At 35.7% G+C, this 18,310-nt stretch overlaps 1 protein-coding gene across 4 annotated transcripts in view; it reads left to right on the top strand.

Moving 5' to 3' along the window:
- Window positions 1–18,310, top strand: part of PPP4R1 (protein phosphatase 4 regulatory subunit 1) — an 81,292-nt gene that overhangs the window by 18,736 nt on the left and 44,246 nt on the right. For 2 of the 4 annotated variants that reach the window (XM_037050364.1, XM_037050367.1), the window contains exons 3-8: window positions 3,172–3,307; window positions 4,374–4,480; window positions 11,650–11,792; window positions 12,268–12,414; window positions 16,959–17,066; window positions 17,424–17,489. In XM_037050364.1, the coding sequence (XP_036906259.1) occupies window positions 3,172–3,307; window positions 4,374–4,480; window positions 11,650–11,792; window positions 12,268–12,414; window positions 16,959–17,066; window positions 17,424–17,489 (707 nt within the window). The remainder of the gene's footprint in view (window positions 1–3,171; window positions 3,308–4,373; window positions 4,481–11,649; window positions 11,793–12,267; window positions 12,415–16,958; window positions 17,067–17,423; window positions 17,490–18,310) is intronic. The other 2 variants (XM_037050366.1, XM_037050365.1) reach the window with 1 other exon arrangement.

The following is an 18,310-nucleotide window of genomic DNA, read 5'->3' as shown; positions in this document are numbered from 1 at the left end:
TGCTTGGTGTTAGGCCATGTTGTTGGAAAATACCTCTATAGATAGTGGTAGTAAGATGCTCTATTTTGAGAAACGTGCAAGAACAGCTGCAGCACCTTTTAATCTCCTCCTCATACCAGCTTGCTAAATATGACATGTTTTTTTCAGCTTCTTTGCTTAGAATACCCTCTTCTTGCCATCTGTCCTACTTGGCATACTCCTGTATTTTCCAAGAATTGGCACAGTAAGATGAACAATAACTAGCAATAAAATAGAAAAATTATAACCATATACTCTAATAAAAGCTATATGAACGTAGGGGTCTCATTTTTCCCCTCAGAACATCTTACTGTATTGTACTTATCCTTCTTGTGATGATGTGAGACAATACAAGGCCTGCATGCTGAGGTGAAGTGAGGTGAATTGTGGGGTAGTGTTAGGCTACTACTGACCTGATGATAAGGAATAGATAAATTGGACAAAGGGGTAACTCACTTTCCAGGCAGGCGGGAAGGAGCAGGAAGGTGCGAGATATCCTGCTCATGCTATATTTTAGTATTCAATTTTAATTTTTCTTTGCCTTCAAAAAAAATTTGATAAACTTACCCAAGGACGTTTTTTTCATTGTTTTTAGAGAGAGAAGATGAGGGAAAGAGAGAAACATCGATGTAGGAAAGAAACGTTGATCAGTTGCCTCCCATATGCACCCAGACTGGGGATTGTTCACACCCAGACTGGGGAACAAACCTGAAACCTTTGGTACATGCCCTGACTGGGAATTGAACCTGCAACCCTTTGGTTGTGGGATGACGCTCCAACCAACTGAGCCACACCAGCCAGGGCTATGGCCTTTTTAGCTATCGTTTCTTGCATGTTTTAGAAATTGCTCCTAAGTATTGTAATTTGCATTTTAATTTATCATAATCTATTTAAAGTTAATGTAAACTTTGCATAGCTATAGAATCCTTATAACAGTGTATAGCTACATTTACTCCCTCTATGCCATCTATTTTATATGAGGTTATTATTGACTGTACCATCACTTAGGTTATATGCTATAGAATTTTTTTCATTAGTGGTGATAATTTTTTATTGATTGTATTTTGTTTTTGTCTTTGTAGCCTGTGGCAGGAATTTGTAGGGTGTAACTGGGTAAGACTTGAGTGTGCAGTATTTTTGTGGCTTCCACAAAGATGAAAGCTAGAGCCTTATTAGTCCAGTCAAGAATTATGGAGGAAATCTTGAATTTGGAGAGTATGACTGAGGCCAGAATGATTCCACAGATACTGGCAGGAGGCACAGCAGTACTAGGAAGTAGAAATGAACCTTTGTTGCCAGTGCCTCTGCCGGAGTGGAATACTTCCTTCTGTATAGAAATAATTGTCAGCCGTGATTGGTAAGAGTGGTGACAGGAGTTGAGTCAAAGTATGATTTTGCTACCCTCTAGGAATATGTTTCTCAAATATGGTTATTTAGCAGTCTTGCATTTGATTGTTGAAGCTGTAGGTTATCAAGGAGGGAAAAGATGTGTGTGATGCATGTAGGAGGTGAGGGTATTTTTAAAAAATGAATGCTCCTGAGCCTCACTCCAAGTCTATAATATATATAAATGTCTACATATGAGATCTGGGAATCTGCATTTTACAGGTAAGTGCTCCAAGCTAGTCTTAAACACAGTTATGTTTGACAATCACTGCTCTAGGAGTCTCCCCCACGGCTGCTTAATTTCCATAGATCAGAATCAATATTACTAACGTTTCTAAGATTAATAATTGTGAGTCAAGACTGAAATAGTTTGGTCATAGACATAGAATTCTAGAGCCTGTATGAGGTACCTTTGAAGTCATGCCAGGTCTACAGTCTTAAGTTGCAGAGGAGAAAACTGAGGCCAAATGAGAGAGTGATTTTCATAATTCTTTGGTTCATGATTAAGGTACATGGTGATGAATTGCAGATCAGAATAACCCGTATAAAATTTATCTGTACTATGTTTAAGTAATTATTTTATGTTAGGTGTTATTTTTAATCCAATTTGACACTCTGCCTTTTAATTGGGCTGTTTGGACCCTTTGCATGGAAAGTGATTCTTGGTGTGTTTGGGTTTAAATCGCTCATCTTGATATTTTCCATTTGTTCTGTTGGTTCCTTCATCCTCTTTCTCTGCTTTATTTTGGATTGAGTTTTTTTATGATTTTATTTTATGGCTCTTACTGGCTTACTAGCTCTATGTCTTGGGTTGGTTTTTTGATGTTTAATGGTTGCTACAGAGTTTATAATTAGTATATATTATCTTTAACTTATTACAGTCTACCTTCAAGTAGTATGTATCTTTTCACATATAGCATGAGAACTTCAGGACAGTATATTTTATTTTTTCCCTGCTTTCGAGCTAGTGTAATCATACATTTTACTTACGTGTATGTTGTCTCAGTACATTTTTTATCTTTTTATTTTATAGTACATTTTTTTCTTTTAACAAGAAGGCTTTTGTATTTACCCAATATTTACCATTTCTGATGTTCTTCATTTCTTTGTTGTAAACCCAGATATCTACCTGGTATAATTTTCTTTTTGCTTGGACTGCCTTTAATCTTACAGTGCAGGTCTGCTGGTGATATCTGTCACCTTTTATATGTACGAAAAAGTCTTTATTTCACCTTTGTATTTGAAAGATATGAATGTCAAATATATCTGAAAGATTTGTACTTACAGAGTGCAGAGCTGGAGGTTGACATTGTTTTTTCCTTCAGTCTTCTGGCTTGTACTGTTTCCGATGAGAAGTTTGCTTTAATTTTTATCTTTGTTCTATATATTAGGTTTTTCTCTAACTGCATTGCAGAATGAACTCTCAGTGTTTGACATTTTATTTATTTACAAGTTGTGTTCTGATTGAATGTATAAGTTCTCAGGTCTCTGATCACTCTTTTCTGTGACCACCCCATGCTAAGTTTCTACATCTTCTGACTCCTGTGCTTCTAGAGGCAATTTAGAACATATTTTTTTTTTGTAAAAAAAACCAGAGGAGGTATCCTTCAGCTATCATAGCTTTTGAATTGATTGTAAGATTTTCCTGTGATTCTTTATACCACTCCAGATTCATTGAGAGCAGTTTTACCTACATTGCTTCAGACAGGCAAGGGGCACTATTTAGTTTCAGAGTGTTATAAGGAGTATTTCTGATGTCTCTGATAGTTGGTGTGGATGACTACAGCTCAGAGTCTGATGTGATTATTATACCTTCAGCCCTGGACTTTGTCTCACAAGATGAAATGTTGACGCCACTGGGGAGATTGGACAAGTATGCTGCAAGTGAGAACGTATATAACAGGTATGTGCATATTCTTCTCATTAAGGTGGAAGTGGAAGGATGGTTCTTACTATATTAATTTCAAGGGGGAAAATAAAATTACCCGATTTAAAGTAGGTATTATTAACATAACATGTAAAGTCTGAGTCACCAAGCTCTCATAATAGTCACAGCCACAGGCTCTTTTATAGTTTTTCTCCTTGATCCTGCTAACAATATAGCATCTTTTTTTGCTTTTTGGCAAAAAAAAAAAAAAAATACCATTGCTTCTTTGCAATGGTTAGACATAATTTTGTTATTGTGTAAAGTGATCACTGAGGAGGAGTACATTACTCTTTCAGCAAATGATGTTGTGTGACTACTATGTGCCAAGTGGTGACCAAGAGAACTGTGACATAGGGTGGCTAAGAGATAACACTCTTCCTAATGCATTGTTCCTCTTGTAATCACAAGACTACCTGTATCAGACTTTTCTGGGAAATATGAAAGGTTTTGTTTACATTTTTTGAGTATAGATATATAACATTCATTTAGTGAAAATATGTAAAGATGTTTCATATAATAAAGAAGAGTAAATTTTTCCATTATTACAATTGAAGATTACTGAAATGAAGTTTCATTGACCTTACAAATTTGTTAAATCAGGTAAAGATGAAAAATATTTTAGTTAAACGTTCATTTTCTTCTTGTTAAAATAAAATCCGTACTGGCATTTGTCACCTAGGAAATTAGAGGCTTTAATGTAAAATGTATAATAAGACATCATCTTTAAAACTGTCACCAAAGACACTGAAATACAGAATGTGCTGACAGGGTCCAGAGGGTAGAGGGGAGAGAAGCACAGAGTAAAAGGGGATGGACTCACATGAATAAGTATGAAGGACACATGGACAATAACTAAGACAGGGGGCGGAGATGGGAGGGGGTGGGGAGCACTGGGGGCGGGGGTGCAGGGCTGGGAATACAAGAAAGAAAACTGTACTTGAACAAAAGTTAAATAAAAAAACTGTATAGATTATGCTTTTGAAATTATGAATATTAAGTATTGATGCCACTGAAGAGTATATAATTTTTTTTGTGTGTGTAGACAAATGGTGGCCCGGAGTTTGCTGGATACATTGAGGGAAGTCTGCGATGATGAAAGAGATTGTATTGCTGTTTTGGAAAGAATTAGCAGATTAGCTGATGATTCAGGTATATGTTTATGTAGAGAAAGTTTTCTTTTATAAAATTTGTGTTTTTAAAACTAGTGAAAAACTTACTGTGATAAGAAATTTAATAAAATTTTTCCTGAGTAAATTATCAAACCCATTAGTAAACAAGAAAGTAAAATCCTGTTGTTAAAATCCGAACATTTTATGGTAGGCCCATGTGGTTTAATTTTGGAAATTTCACAGTAGAAAAATCTTAACAGGCCCTGGCTAAGTAGCTCAGTTTGTTAGAGCATCATCTCAATATGCCAAGGTTTTGGGTTTGGTCCTTGGTCAGGGCACATACAACAATCATCTGCCCTGGCCAGCATGGCTCAGTTGGTTGGGTGTCATCCAGCAAAGCAGAAGCTCTCCAGTTCCATTCTAGGTCATGTCACATACCTGGCTTGTGTGTTTGCTCTTGTGAACCCTGGCACTTGTGAGAGGCAACTGATTGATGTTTCTCTCTCTCATTGGTGTTTCTTTCTGTCTCTTTTTCCCTCTCTGTAAAAATAAATAAATATTTTAAAATAGAATCAACCAATGAATGCATAAATATAAGTGGAACAACTCAATGTTTCTCTCTGTCTGTCCCCCCTTCCTCTCTCTGTTGAATAAATAAAAACAAATTTTTTAAAAGAAAAATTTTAACATTGTCTTGCATCATGCATGTTAATATTTCAGGCTTAATAAAAACTTTAAAAATAATTTTGAATAAATCAAAAGGGATGGCTTGGGCTATAAATTTTTTTAGGCATATATAAAATCTTTTTGTATGCTTTCCCACTTGCAAAAAAATGTTAACCACTCATTGTAAAACTAAAGCTGTGTGTCTCCAAAGTGAAAATAGGAGGGTCTGCTTAAAAAAGGGGTAAACTTGATTTGAGGCATGGAACAGTTACATTAAGTTTTTCTAAAAATATTTTATTGTAAAATATGCATAAAATTTACCATTTTAACCTAACATTAAGTTTTAAGCAAAGTTTTATATTTCACTTGAGAAACAATTCAAAAATAAACTGAAAGGGTTTTTTCTTAAAAACTATTAAAATGCGTTATCTTTCAATTGCTAGTGAACTTTTTGGCATGTCAGCAAGTCTTAGTTTTTAGTTGAGCTCACCTTTGGTTAGCAGTTCATTTTATAAATATCTTTTTATTATTGACATAGCCTTAAATAAGTTTTATTTTCTTTTAAGGTAGAAAAATTATTTGTAACCTTACTAATAACCTTTTTCATTGTGACAATCTATGTACATAATTGCTCATGTATATGCTTATTCCAGAACAGTTTTAGAGAGAGTCTCATCAACTATAATTTTTACTTATAATTTATGTTTTGATTTGGCATAAATACAGTTTAACCTAAATTTTTGGCAATGTTGCATCCCATTGTGATAACTTCTTTCTTAGTAGAGATATAGATATTCTTTAAAGAAAAATACATATTTACCATATTTCACCATGTGTAATGCACCTTTTTTGTCCAATTTCTGAGAGAAAAATTAAGATGCACAATTATACATGGGTAGTACTAATTGAGTATTTGTGTAAATGTTTTTAATTCTTTTATTTATGCCTATGCATTAAAAGTATAAATCTAGAAAGCAATACTAATATCTCTATGCAAAATAATACTTAGAATACAATAATTGTTTTTTTATATAAATAAAATTAAAATGGAAGATTTTTTTCCCTGGAAGTTTGGGCTAAAAACGTGTGTGTGCATTGTAAATGGGAACACATTATATGTAGCAAAGTATGATGTTTTCTTTTACCTGTTTATCAATCGTAGTGCTGGTTTTTATAAATATATGTGTGTATATATTTTTAAAAGATTCTCAAGTTGTCAAGTTCAATAGTAAATGTCTTATTGACATTTATACTTCCATTCACTCAGTTAACATGAAACAGTGTTAGAACGGTTACTCGAATGAGATTCTCATCATTAAATTAACAATTTAATGAATGCAATCAGCATATAAACAATAAATTATAATGGGGAGGGTTGGGACTGGATTCAGAAAGTTAATGACATTTGAGTTAGATTTGACAGAATGATGAGGCATAGGGAAGGGAAGGCATACTCAAGAGAATAAAAGATAAGTTTAGCGGTGTGAGGAATTCAAGGTGTTGGCCTGTTTGGTCCACAGTGAATTTACTGAGTTTACAGTTTAGAAAAATTAGGCTGTTATATTATGAGGTAGTTCAAGCCTAGATTGTAAAGGTTTATTCTATGCCCTGTTAGAAAGTTTAAGAATAATAATGCAACAGTATGGATTGACTTGATATAAAAAATGGGTGACGAGAAGACTAAGTTGGGAAACTAGTAATTGTTATGAGTTATTTGAGAGAAATTAAAGTGCTAGGGAGGGATTTCAAAGTTACTGTGATAGTTGAGAAGAGTGAAGGAAAAGAAGAAATTGACCCTAAGATTTCCAACTTGGTAGATTGGGTTGGTTGTGATGTTTGAAGATGATAAAGACATTAAAAAATAAACAACTTTAAAGTTAATGCATATACCCCCATCTTCCTAAAAAAAATAAGGAGCTTAGTGTATTTAAACCTTTGTTCTACCTTATTATCAACTTTTTTGTCTTGCTATTCCCCTAAACTTAGCGTTCATATTTTAATAATTTTTATGTAGTAAATGTTTGTTTAGATTTACTGCTAAATTTTCCAATTTTTCCCCTCATCAGTACATTTTTCATCTGACTACTTTATGGTTTAAGTTCCTCTTTCTAAAAAGATGTAGTAATGAAAGTCTGACAATAATCTTCTTTTTCTTTTGTCTCAAAATGATTTTATTTCACCATTACTTTTTTAAGCTATATTTTATTTATTGTGCTATTACAGTTCCAATTTTTCCCCCATCACCCCCTTCCACCCAGCCACCCCTTTGGTTATGTCCATGGGTCATGCGTATAAGTTCTTTGGCTACTCCATTTTCTATACTGCACTTTATACCCCCGTGGCTATTCTGTAACTACCTATTTAGTCCCTTCACCTCTTCACCCATTCCCCTAAACTCCACTCCTATCTGGCAAACACCAAAACACTCTCAGTATCCATGATTCTGTCCCTGTTCCTCTTGTTTGCTTAGTTTGTTTTTTAGATTCAGTTGCTGTAGGTAATGTGTTTATTGCCATTTTACTGTTCATAGTTTTGATCTTCTTTTCTTAAATAAGTCCCTTTAACATTTCATATAATAACAGTTTATTGATGATGAACTCCTTTAGTTTTTTTCTTGTCTGGGAAACTCTTTATGTTACTTCAATTCTAAGTGATAGCTTTTATCATTTGGGTAGAGCAATCTTAGCTGTAGGTCCCTGCTTTTTTATGACTGAATATTTCTTGCCAGTCCCTTCTAGCCTGCAAAGTTTCTTGTGAGAAATCAGCTGACAGTCTTATGGGAACTCCCCTGTAGGTAATAGACTGCTTTTTCTCTTGCTGCTTTGAAGATTCTCTATCTTTAACCTTTGGCATTTTAACTATGATGTGTCTTGGAGTGAACCTTTTTGCATGCAAGTTGTTTGGGACTCTCTGTGCTTTCTGGACTTGCATGTCTATTTCCTTCACCAAATTAGGGAAGTTCTCTTTCATTAATTATTCAAATAGATTTCCAATTTCTTGCTCTTTCTCTTTTCCTTTTGGCGCCCCTATGATTTGAATGATGGAATGCTTGAAGTTGTCCCAGATACTACTTCCACTATCCTCGTTTTTTTGGATTCTTTTTTCTTCTTGTTCTGATTGGTTGTTTTTTGCATCCTTATGTTTAAAATTGTTGATCTGACTCTCAGCTTCTCCCACTCTCCTGTTGTTTCCCTGTAAATTGTTCTTTATTTCAATTAGTGTATCCTTCATTTCTGACTGGATCTCTTCTATGTTGTTGATGTTCTCACAAAGTTCCTTGGACATCCTCACAGTGTTTTGAACTCTGCATTTGATAGATTGCTTATCTCTATTTTATTTAGCACTTTTTTGGAGTTTTGTTTTTTTCTTCCAGTTGGGCCGTGTTTCTCTGTCTCCTCATTTTGGCAGCCTTCCTTGTGTTTGTTTCTATGTATTAGGTAGAGTTGCTTTGACTCTGTCTCTTGGTAGAGTGGCCTAATGTAGTAGGTGTCCTGTAGGGACCAGTGGCACAACCTCCCCTGTCACCCAGGCTGGATACTTGAGTTGTGCTGTCTGCATGGGTTCCTCTTGAACTTGAGCTTTGATTGCAGTTGGCAGATAATTGGTGGGATTGCTGCAAGGACTGGCTATAACTACTCACTACTAACCTTTGTCCTCCATGGAGGATCAGCTGTGCAAGGGCAGGCTAGTGGTGCTCCAATGTGGTCTGTAGCTGTCCACTGGGTACACAGGCTCTATGGTTTACCAAGTTGTGCAGGCCAAGGTCAGCCCCAGCCTGTGTTTTGCCCAGGGCCACCCTACTACAGCTATAAAGTAATCTGAGATGACTGCTCCTTGTGCTGGTCCCTGGACCACTGAGCAAGTGGTACAGGGGCTTGGGGGGCTCACTGAGGCCAGCTGTTGCTTGGGCTCACTGAGGCCAGCTGTTGCTTGTTTGAAATGATTTACAAAGTTGTGAAGCTTGAGCAAAGAACAGCCATTCATATGGAAAAGTCACAGTTAATAGTTTTGGTGGGCCAGCAAATTGGATGGGGTGGAGTCTCGGAATCCCAGGCAGTGCAAACAGTGTAGCCAGGTTGACGGGGTCTCAGATTTGGCATCCACCTGCCAGCTATGTGGCTTCAGATTTGGCATCCACCTGCCAGCTATGTGGCTCTGTGGGGCAGGGAGAGTTCGGAAAAGTGACAGTGGCCTTTCCTTCCTTTATTTCTGGGAGAAAGCTGTCCTCCAGCTGCTGCTCCAGTGCTGGAGCTCAGAGGGAATGAGTCTAAAAAATCTGTGTGGATTCATTAAGAGGAACTGCTTGGGACTCCAGAAGTTTCTTTCACTGACTCAATCCCTGCAGCCACAAGTTCTGGGGACATCTTTCTGGCACTGGAACCCTGACCTGAGGGGGGCCTGGTGTGGGGCTGGAACTCCTTGCTCCCTCCTGAATTTTTGTCTGCCACGTGTGGGGGTAGGAACAGCATGTTCCACAACTCTGCCCCTCCTAGCAGTCTGGATGGATGTGGTTTCTTTAGTTATGTAGTTGTCAGACTATTCAACTTGATTTCGGAGAATTCTGAGTAATAATTACTCCATATTTTAGTTGTAATTTTGATGTGCTTGTGTGAGGAGGCGAGCCGTGTTCACATGTGCCACCATCTTGACTAGAGGAGTCCTGAATGTCACCATTCTTCTTAAATTATCATTTAGCAAAGTGTAAAAATCTAGTTGTTAGTTTTAATACTATTGCATTCTCATCTTACTGTTACTACTATTGAGAAGCCTGTTGTTTAGTTTGGTCTTTCTAGGTAATCCTGTTTCTTTCCTGATTGCTTTTAAGACTTCTTTTCCTTGGCATTGTTCAGTTTTACTGTTATGTATTTAGGTATAGCTTTATTTTTGTTCTACTCAGAACTTTGCCCTGCTTCTTGAGTTTGAGGATTCTTAGTTTTCATCAGGGGAAATTTTCAACCTTCAACATTTTTAATATAGCCTCTCTTCCATCTCATACTCTTTTTTAAGTTTATTTTTAAGTACATATTTTGTATATGGTTCCAAACATAGAACTCTTGTTATATAAATGCTGTTTTCCATGGTGGTTCTGTGTTCTTATTTTCCAGTTTTTTATCTCCCATCTGCATTTTGGCCATTTTTCTCAGCATAGTGTATCTGCTGCCAAAGTCTAACCTGTAATTGACTGTTGAATATTTCATTGCCAGGATCTCCATTTTTCTTTTTCAGGGGTCTTAAGTGCTTTGTTTTCATTTCCTCTTGTTTTTCTTTCCCTATTATTGTATTCTTTTTTAGTACATCGTCTTTTATTATATCTTTAAAATAGAATGTTTAAAATTCTAAAGATTTTACAGCAGCTGAAGTTCTTGGTCTTATAATTCTGTTGTGTTTTAACTTTTTCGCTACTAAGGGATCATTTCCTTGTAATTGTTTTATAGTTTTCCATTGTGAGCTCATCTGTTGTGGGTCTTCATAGGTCTTGGTGTCGGTTCAGCCTCTCAAGTAGTTTGGAGTTGTCTGTCAGGCTCAGGGTCAGCAACTAGGAGTGGTTTTATGTTAATTTCTTGTGTGTTCCTATTTTTATAATTGTTTGGGAGGAAAGCAGAGAGAGGCATTCTCAAACTCTTTTGGGGACACATTATTCATACTTAAGGTAACTTCAGTAATATCAGTAATAGGTGCCAGAGTTCTAATGAGGTCTGAGGTAGTGAATTGTGCTGATAAGCCATTGTGTCTATGTGTATGTCAGTCACTTGCATTTCTTCTGTGAATTGCCTGTTTATATCCTTATTTTCTTTCTTTTATTTATTTGAACAATAGGTTCTTTGTATATTTACTTATTAATACTTTATTGTGCATGTGTTTTCTTCAAGGTGATTGATCTTAAGAAAACTTTTGGAACTTTAATTCACCTAGTATTAATGTGTGGTATGCAATATAGGAATCTTGTCTTTTTTTCTGATGTAACTAGCTGATTTTTCTACCATTACTTAGGTTCCTTTTGAAACCTAGAGATTTGAAATGTCATATTTATGACATTTAAATATGTCATATGCTTTGGCCTTTTCAGATCTTAAAAAATCTGTTGCTCTCCTTTAATATTCACATACCCTTTTTAGCCTTAGTTAATTCTAACTATAAATCCTCCATTCATTGACTAAACTTAAATCAGAAGCCAGTCCTTATGACTTGTTCTAGGAGGTTTTTAAATAGTAGAGTTTATAGGTAGTACCGTATTATACTTAATGTGACTTGGATATTTAATCTCTAGCATAGTGTGGCATAATGTAAGAGATGAATAGACTCATTCAGTCATTATTGGAAATGAATGCATACTAAGTATATACTGTGAACATACAAGCTTGGGATGGGGTAAGGTCCTCTAAATAACAGGGTTAACCTATGTATGATTGTGAAAAGGATCATAGAGTTAGAGAACGTCTTGTAAGCCCTTATTAAACTGAGGATGAAAGACCTAGTCTCAAGCCCAGGAAAAGATTTTGTTATTGGGGAGAATGTTTACTCACATTTCTGTTATTTCAACAGAACCAACTGTGAGAGCAGAGCTGATGGAACAGGTGCCTCATATTGCATTGTTTTGTCAAGAAAACCGGCCTTCAATCCCATATGCTTTTTCCAAATACTTACTACCTATTGTGGTTAGATATCTCGCAGATCAGAATAATCAGGTAAGAGTGCCATTTACATGTTCTTAATGGAAATTTATGTGTATGATATATGTAGAATGGCATACCCTAGATAGTCCCATTTGAACGTTTTCTTTTTTTTGTTTGACATTGTTACTGTTTTTCAAAAGCCCATTTGTCTTAAACAAAATGTGTTGAGAGTTTGGCAAATCTAGGAGGTCTTTGTAATGCCATTGTAGACAGTGCCTCATGGCTGCATCCTCACTTGGCTCCCTCATAGATGTCCCTCAGAAAGTTACTTTGTGAGACATTTTACAAGGCAGCATCTTTGTCACATTTCTGCTGTTCCACAGTCTATCACATTCAATCTTTGTAATACTTGAAGAAAATAGCCACACATTTTTATTTGCATGGTTTTACCAGTTGAGATGAGAAGTCTTCATTTTTGTGAAAGTCAAGTAATAAAGTTTTGCTGTATTATGTATATACTTTGTTTATACTGTTAATTTTTTCATAGGTAAGAAAAACAAGTCAGGCAGCTTTGCTGGCTCTGTTGGAGCAAGAGTTAATTGAGCGATTTGATGTGGAGACCAAGGTGTGCCCGGTCCTCATAGAGCTCACTGCCCCAGACAGCAATGATGATGTGAAAACAGAAGCTGTGGCTGTAAGTAGAATGCGATTTTTCAGTTTAGGTAAAAATTAGTCACTATATTGACCAATAAGGGATGCTCAATAAATATGCTACATTATGTCTCGTAGGGTTTATACCTATTAGATTTAAAAGTAGCCATAAATTTTTGAGTCTGAAATAGATGACTGGCTACAAAGGGAAAAGTTATATATATTCTGTGGGCCCTCTGTTGTGCTAAACAACTGGAAATTAGATGAGTCTGTCACTGAGCTCTGAAAAGCAAGATATATAGAAAGAGAATGAGTAACTGTAAACTTACTATTTATGTCAAAATGGAAAAATAAGATGGGAGAAATAACCAGTGAAGGTAAAAAAACAACTGTGTTGAAGGAAGAACCATTTGAACCCATTTAATTGCCCTCAGTTTTCTAGGCATTGTGCAAGGACAGTAGGAAAAAAACAGTAATACTCGTCTCCTGCCCTTAACAGTGTGGTCTTTGGGAGAAGGATAGTCAGGCAAGTAATTTTACTATGATCTAAATTATGATTATTAACAATATACAGATTAATTCATAACACACATGATAAAGTCAGATACAATAGTCTAATTTCTGTGGGTTTTTTACATAGTTAGCAAATATTTTTACAGAGAGCTGTCAAAAACAAGCCATGGGAGACTTTGGGCCAAGATAGAGGCATAGGTAGGCATACTTTGCCTCCCTGCACAACCCAAAGAAGGACAACAACAAATTTGAAAACAAAAAACAACTAGAACTGACAGAAAATCAAACTGTATGGAAGTCTGACAACCAAGGAGTTAAAGAAGAAACATTCATCCAGACGGGTAGGAGGGGTCAAGGTGGGAAGCTGGTGCAGAGAGGACTCGAGGCAGGGCGGCAGCTGGAGGGCCGAGAGGTCCCACATTTGCATGCAGATAAACCAGAGGAAAACCTGGGGAGCAAAAAATGCTGTGCAACCCAGGGATGCAGCACAGGGAAATAAAGCCTGAACACCTCTGGCTGTAAAAACCTGTGGGACTTTCGGCAGCAGGAGGGACTCCCAGCCTCACAAGAGAGTTCATTGGAGAGACCTACAGGATCCTAGAATGTACACAAAACCACCGACACAGGAATTAGCACCAGAAGGGCCCAGTTTGCTCAAAGGTGGCAGGGGAAGTGACTGAGCTGAGTGAGAGCCCAGTGAGCAGCATTGTTCCCTCTGGACCCCTTCCCCACATACAGCACCACAACACAGCAACATGGGTTGCCCTACTCTGGCGTATACCTAATGCCCCACACCTTACTACATAACAGACACACTGAGGCAAAAAAAATATATATATATGCTCCAAATGAACAGGTCAAAGTTCCAAAATTAGAACTAAGCAATGAAGAGATAGCCAACCTATCAGATGCAGAATTCAAAACACTGGTAATCAGGATGCTCACAGAATTGGTTGAATTTGTTTACAAATTAGAGGGAAAAGTTAAGGCTATGCAAAATTAAATAAAGGGAAATATACAGGGAACCAACAGTGATGGGAAGGAAACCGGGACTCAAATCTGGTTTGGAGCAAAAGGAAGAAAAACATTCAACCAGAACAGAATGAAGAAATAAGAATTCGGAAAAATGAGGAGAGACTTAGGAACCTCTGGGAGTACTTGAAATATTGCAACATACAAATCATAGGGGTGGCAGAAGGAGAAGAGAAAGAGTAAAAAATTGAAAACTTATTTGAAAAAATAATGGAGAACTTTCCTAATCTGATAAAGGAAATAGACTTTCAGGAAGTCCAGGAAGCTCAGAGAGTCCCAAAGAAGTTGGACCCAAGGAACAACACACCAAGGCACATCATAATTACATTACCCAAGATAGAAGATAAGGGGAGAATCTTAAAAGCAGTGAGAGCAAAGGAAACAGTTATCTACAAAGGAGTTCCCATCAGACTGTCAGCTAATTTCTGAAAAGAAACCTTACAGGAAAGAAGGGGCTGGAAAGAAGTATTCCAAGTCATGAAAGGCAAGAACCTACATCCAAGATTACTCTATCTAGCAAAGCTATCATTTAGAATGAATGGACAGATAAAGTGCTTCCCAGATGAGGTCGAGTTAAAGGAATTTATTATCACCAAGCCCTTATTCTATGAAATGTTAAAGAGTTTTATCTAAGAAAAAGAAGATAAAAAATTTGAACAGTAAAATCACAATGAACACAGTTGTTAACAATTGAACCTTAAAAAAAAAACTAAGCAAACAACTAGAACAGGAACAGATTCACAGAAATGGAGATCACATGGAAGATTATCATCAGGGAAGTGGAAGGGTGAGAGAGGGGGGAAATGTATAGAGAATAAGTAGCATAAATGGTAGGTACAAAACAGACAGGAGGAGGTGAAGAGTAGTATAGGAAATGGAGAAGCCAAAGAACTTATGTGTATGACCCATGGACTTGAACTAAAGGGGGCGAATCTGGGTGGGAGGAGGTGTGCAGAATGGAGGGGAATAAGGGTCGTGGGGAAATGGGACAACCATAATAGCATAATCAATAAAATATGTTTAAAATATGGCATAGATTAGAATATATAGTAATATCTGTTGCAGTTCACATCTATAGTTCCTGAGTTCAGATAGCAGGAATTCTGTTAATAAATTAGAAAACCAATAAAATCATTTGAAAATTTATTCAAATCTGTTTGGATATTGAGACTTTACAATTTCAGTGTAAAATAATAATATTGCATCTTCGTTGAAATAAAAAAATAAAACCAAAATTTCCTAGTAGTTTTGAATCATTAGTGGGATTAATAGGAATTTAGTCAAGTCCATTTTCCTTGGGAATTTTTTTATTTTATTACTTATTTTTATATACTCAGGTACCAGTAAATAATAAGTTTTGGTTTTTCTACCACTTCCATTTTTATTGAAGTATAATTACATAATATAAAAAGTAACCATTTAAAGTATACAATTAAGTAACATTTAGCATTTTCACATGTTGTACAGTGGCCACCTCTGCCAAATTGTAAAACATAGATTTTTTATATTTTTAAATTTCACAAGTTCCTCATCAGTGTTGGTTTATACTGAGCAGAGTTTAACTTGCTTTGTTACAATTTTTGATGGGATTTAACAATAGTAAAACTTAATTATAATTATAAAAAGACTTAATTATAAAGACTATATCCAGTATTAGTATGAAACCTGTGATTTTCTTACAATTTGTATATGTTTGTTTTGTCAGGTTTTGCTTTCCCTGGCTTCCCAGTTGTTCTCTACCTGGGGAATAATTTATTCTAATATATTTAATTATGGTAGATCAGTAATACAGTATAACTTTGGATCTTTAACCTAGGTGTTGGAAATTCTTAGAAACTGTACAGGGTCAAAAAATGAAACTGGCTTTGGGGTTTAGGAGATGTAGGTGTTATCCCCCAGTTCTGAGGAAGCTGGGATTTTGATAGGGATTGTGCTGCAACTATAGATCAGTGAGGGAATAAGTGCCAGCTTGACCACCCATAAGCAAGGTAGGTCTCTCCATTTATTTAAGTCTGTTACTTACCAGTGTTTTATAGTTTTCAAGTAGCAATCCTGTATGTTTTGTTAGATTTCATGTTTTTTAACATAGTTGTGAATAATTTTTTAAATGTTTCTACTTATTCATTGCTAATTTACAGAAATGCATTTGATATTTATATTCCAACTAGGTCTTGCAAACTTCCTAAACTGACTTATTTATTCTAGTGCCTATTTGGTAGATTCCATGAGATTTTCTATGCAGACAATCATGTCATACATGACTAAGGCATTCTTTCCAATCTGTATGCCTTTCACTTGTCACATTTACACAGCTGGGTATAGCTGGAATAGATAAATGATGACACATGATCATATTTCTTTCTAAACCAACTATGGAGGATTTCTTTCTACACCAACTATGGGCTCAATTTATTTAAATAACATTGGGCTGGTTTTCAAACAGTTCATCCTCACTTTGCCTAGTGCTGCATTAACTGAAACATGTACATGGTGGAACTGTGTCTTTGCCTTCCTTGGAACCTATGCTTTGCAGAGAGTGAGGGCGTGGTTCCAATGTGCACAAGTTTCACTTATTTAAAACAGTGTTTTGTAAGGTAAGGACTGCCTCTGTAGTCTTTTCTTAGCAATACAGATAAACCAAGATCCATCTTACAGATAATTACTCCTTTTAAACTGTCAACATTTATTTTACTACTGGGAAAATGTAGGGTTTTTTGCTTTTAAAGTTATCAGATAAAATTATTTTACCTGATAACTTATTTTACCTGATAACTTTAATTAAAAATTGGGACTGTAGACAAAAATGAAATTTTAAGAATTTTTTCTGGGTTTAGTATACATTGAGTAATTATTGGCTGATTTTATTGGTGGTATTAATGTCTGTTTTTCTGTCTTCAACTCAGGTAATAAGAAGAATATTTTTAGTAATGTATGTGATGTAATGATGCCATGTCATCTTTTAATGTTCTTAAATTACATACTTCTAATAAGTTAGCAAACTTACCTGGAAAAGTTTTCATTGTGTTTTTGTTCTTATTTTAGATAATGTGCAAAATGGCTCCCATGGTTGGAAAGGACATTACAGAGCGTCTTATCCTCCCAAGGTTTTGTGAGATGTGCTGTGATTGCAGAATGTTTCACGTTCGAAAGGTATTTAGTGTTTTCATTTGTTTAAGAATTCATGTTTCCAGTAGTTATATATTAATATGTGAACTTTTAAAAAAGATTTTACTTATTTACTTTTTAGACAGAGGGGAAGGATGGGAAAAATAGAGGGAGAGAAACATCAATGTGTGGTTGACTCTTGCATACCTCCAACTGGGGACCTGGCCTGCAACTCAGGCATGTGCCCTGACTAGGAATCGAACCGGAGACCTTTTGGTTTGCAGGCCGGCACTCAGTCCACTGAGCCACACCAGCCAGGGTGATATGTGAAATTTAACAGATTATTTTTTAAAGAACTCTATATGTAATATTTTGAAGTTTCAATGATGCTTTTGTTATTAGGTCTGTGCTGCCAATTTTGGCGATATTTGCAGTGTAGTTGGCCAGCAAGCTACTGAGGAAATGTTGGTAAGTACTATAGAAACAAGAATACTAAAGGAGTAAAGAATGCATTACAAAATAGTACATAAATATGCATACTTTTTACCCCCAGATTTTATTAACACAATTTAACGAATGTAAACCCGAAAGGTAATTGGCTTTTGAATTGGAGTTTAAATTTCTGTAATCTGAACTGTATTTTTGATACAGTTTTTACCTTTCCCATTTTTATTAACAGATCAATTTTTTTTTATTCAAGTTAATATTTATTAGCAACCCTCCAGTCTTTTAGTGACAAATCCACAGCAGGTTATTTTTAAATGGCTAATTCATATAATGTATATGCTTAACATACAAGTCAGCATACTTTAAGAGCTTCTAAACCATCTGTTTTGCAGAATAGGTACAAGCTCTTGGATAATAAAATTTAAGTTGTATTTGTTAGGAGTGTTTTTTCTTTTTTATAACTAATAGTATTTTGAATTAGATTATTTTAAATTATCGAACATTAATACTAAACAGGTCTTCTTAGTTTTGTTGTAATTTCGTACTTTAAAACATTATAAAAGTAGAAAATGACATGCATACCTCAAAAATACTGCAAGTTTGGTTCCAGACCCACACAGTAAAGTAAATATCATAATAAAGAGAGTCATACAAATTTTTTGGTGTCCTAGTGCGTATAAAAGTTATGTTCAAACTATACCAGTCTATTAAGTGTGCATTAGCATTATACCTACAATAAGTAATATACATACTTAATTAAAAAATGCTTTATTGCTAAAAAATGTTAACCATCATCTGAGCCTGTTGAAAAAATGAGGCTGATAGACTTCCTTGGTGCAAGG

This window comes from Sturnira hondurensis, unplaced genomic scaffold (genome assembly GCF_014824575.4).
Source record: "Sturnira hondurensis isolate 20B ecotype Veracruz unplaced genomic scaffold, ASM1482457v3 Scaffold0006713, whole genome shotgun sequence".
NCBI lineage: Eukaryota > Metazoa > Chordata > Mammalia > Chiroptera > Phyllostomidae > Sturnira > Sturnira hondurensis.
This window is presented reverse-complemented; position numbering and strand designations above follow the sequence as displayed.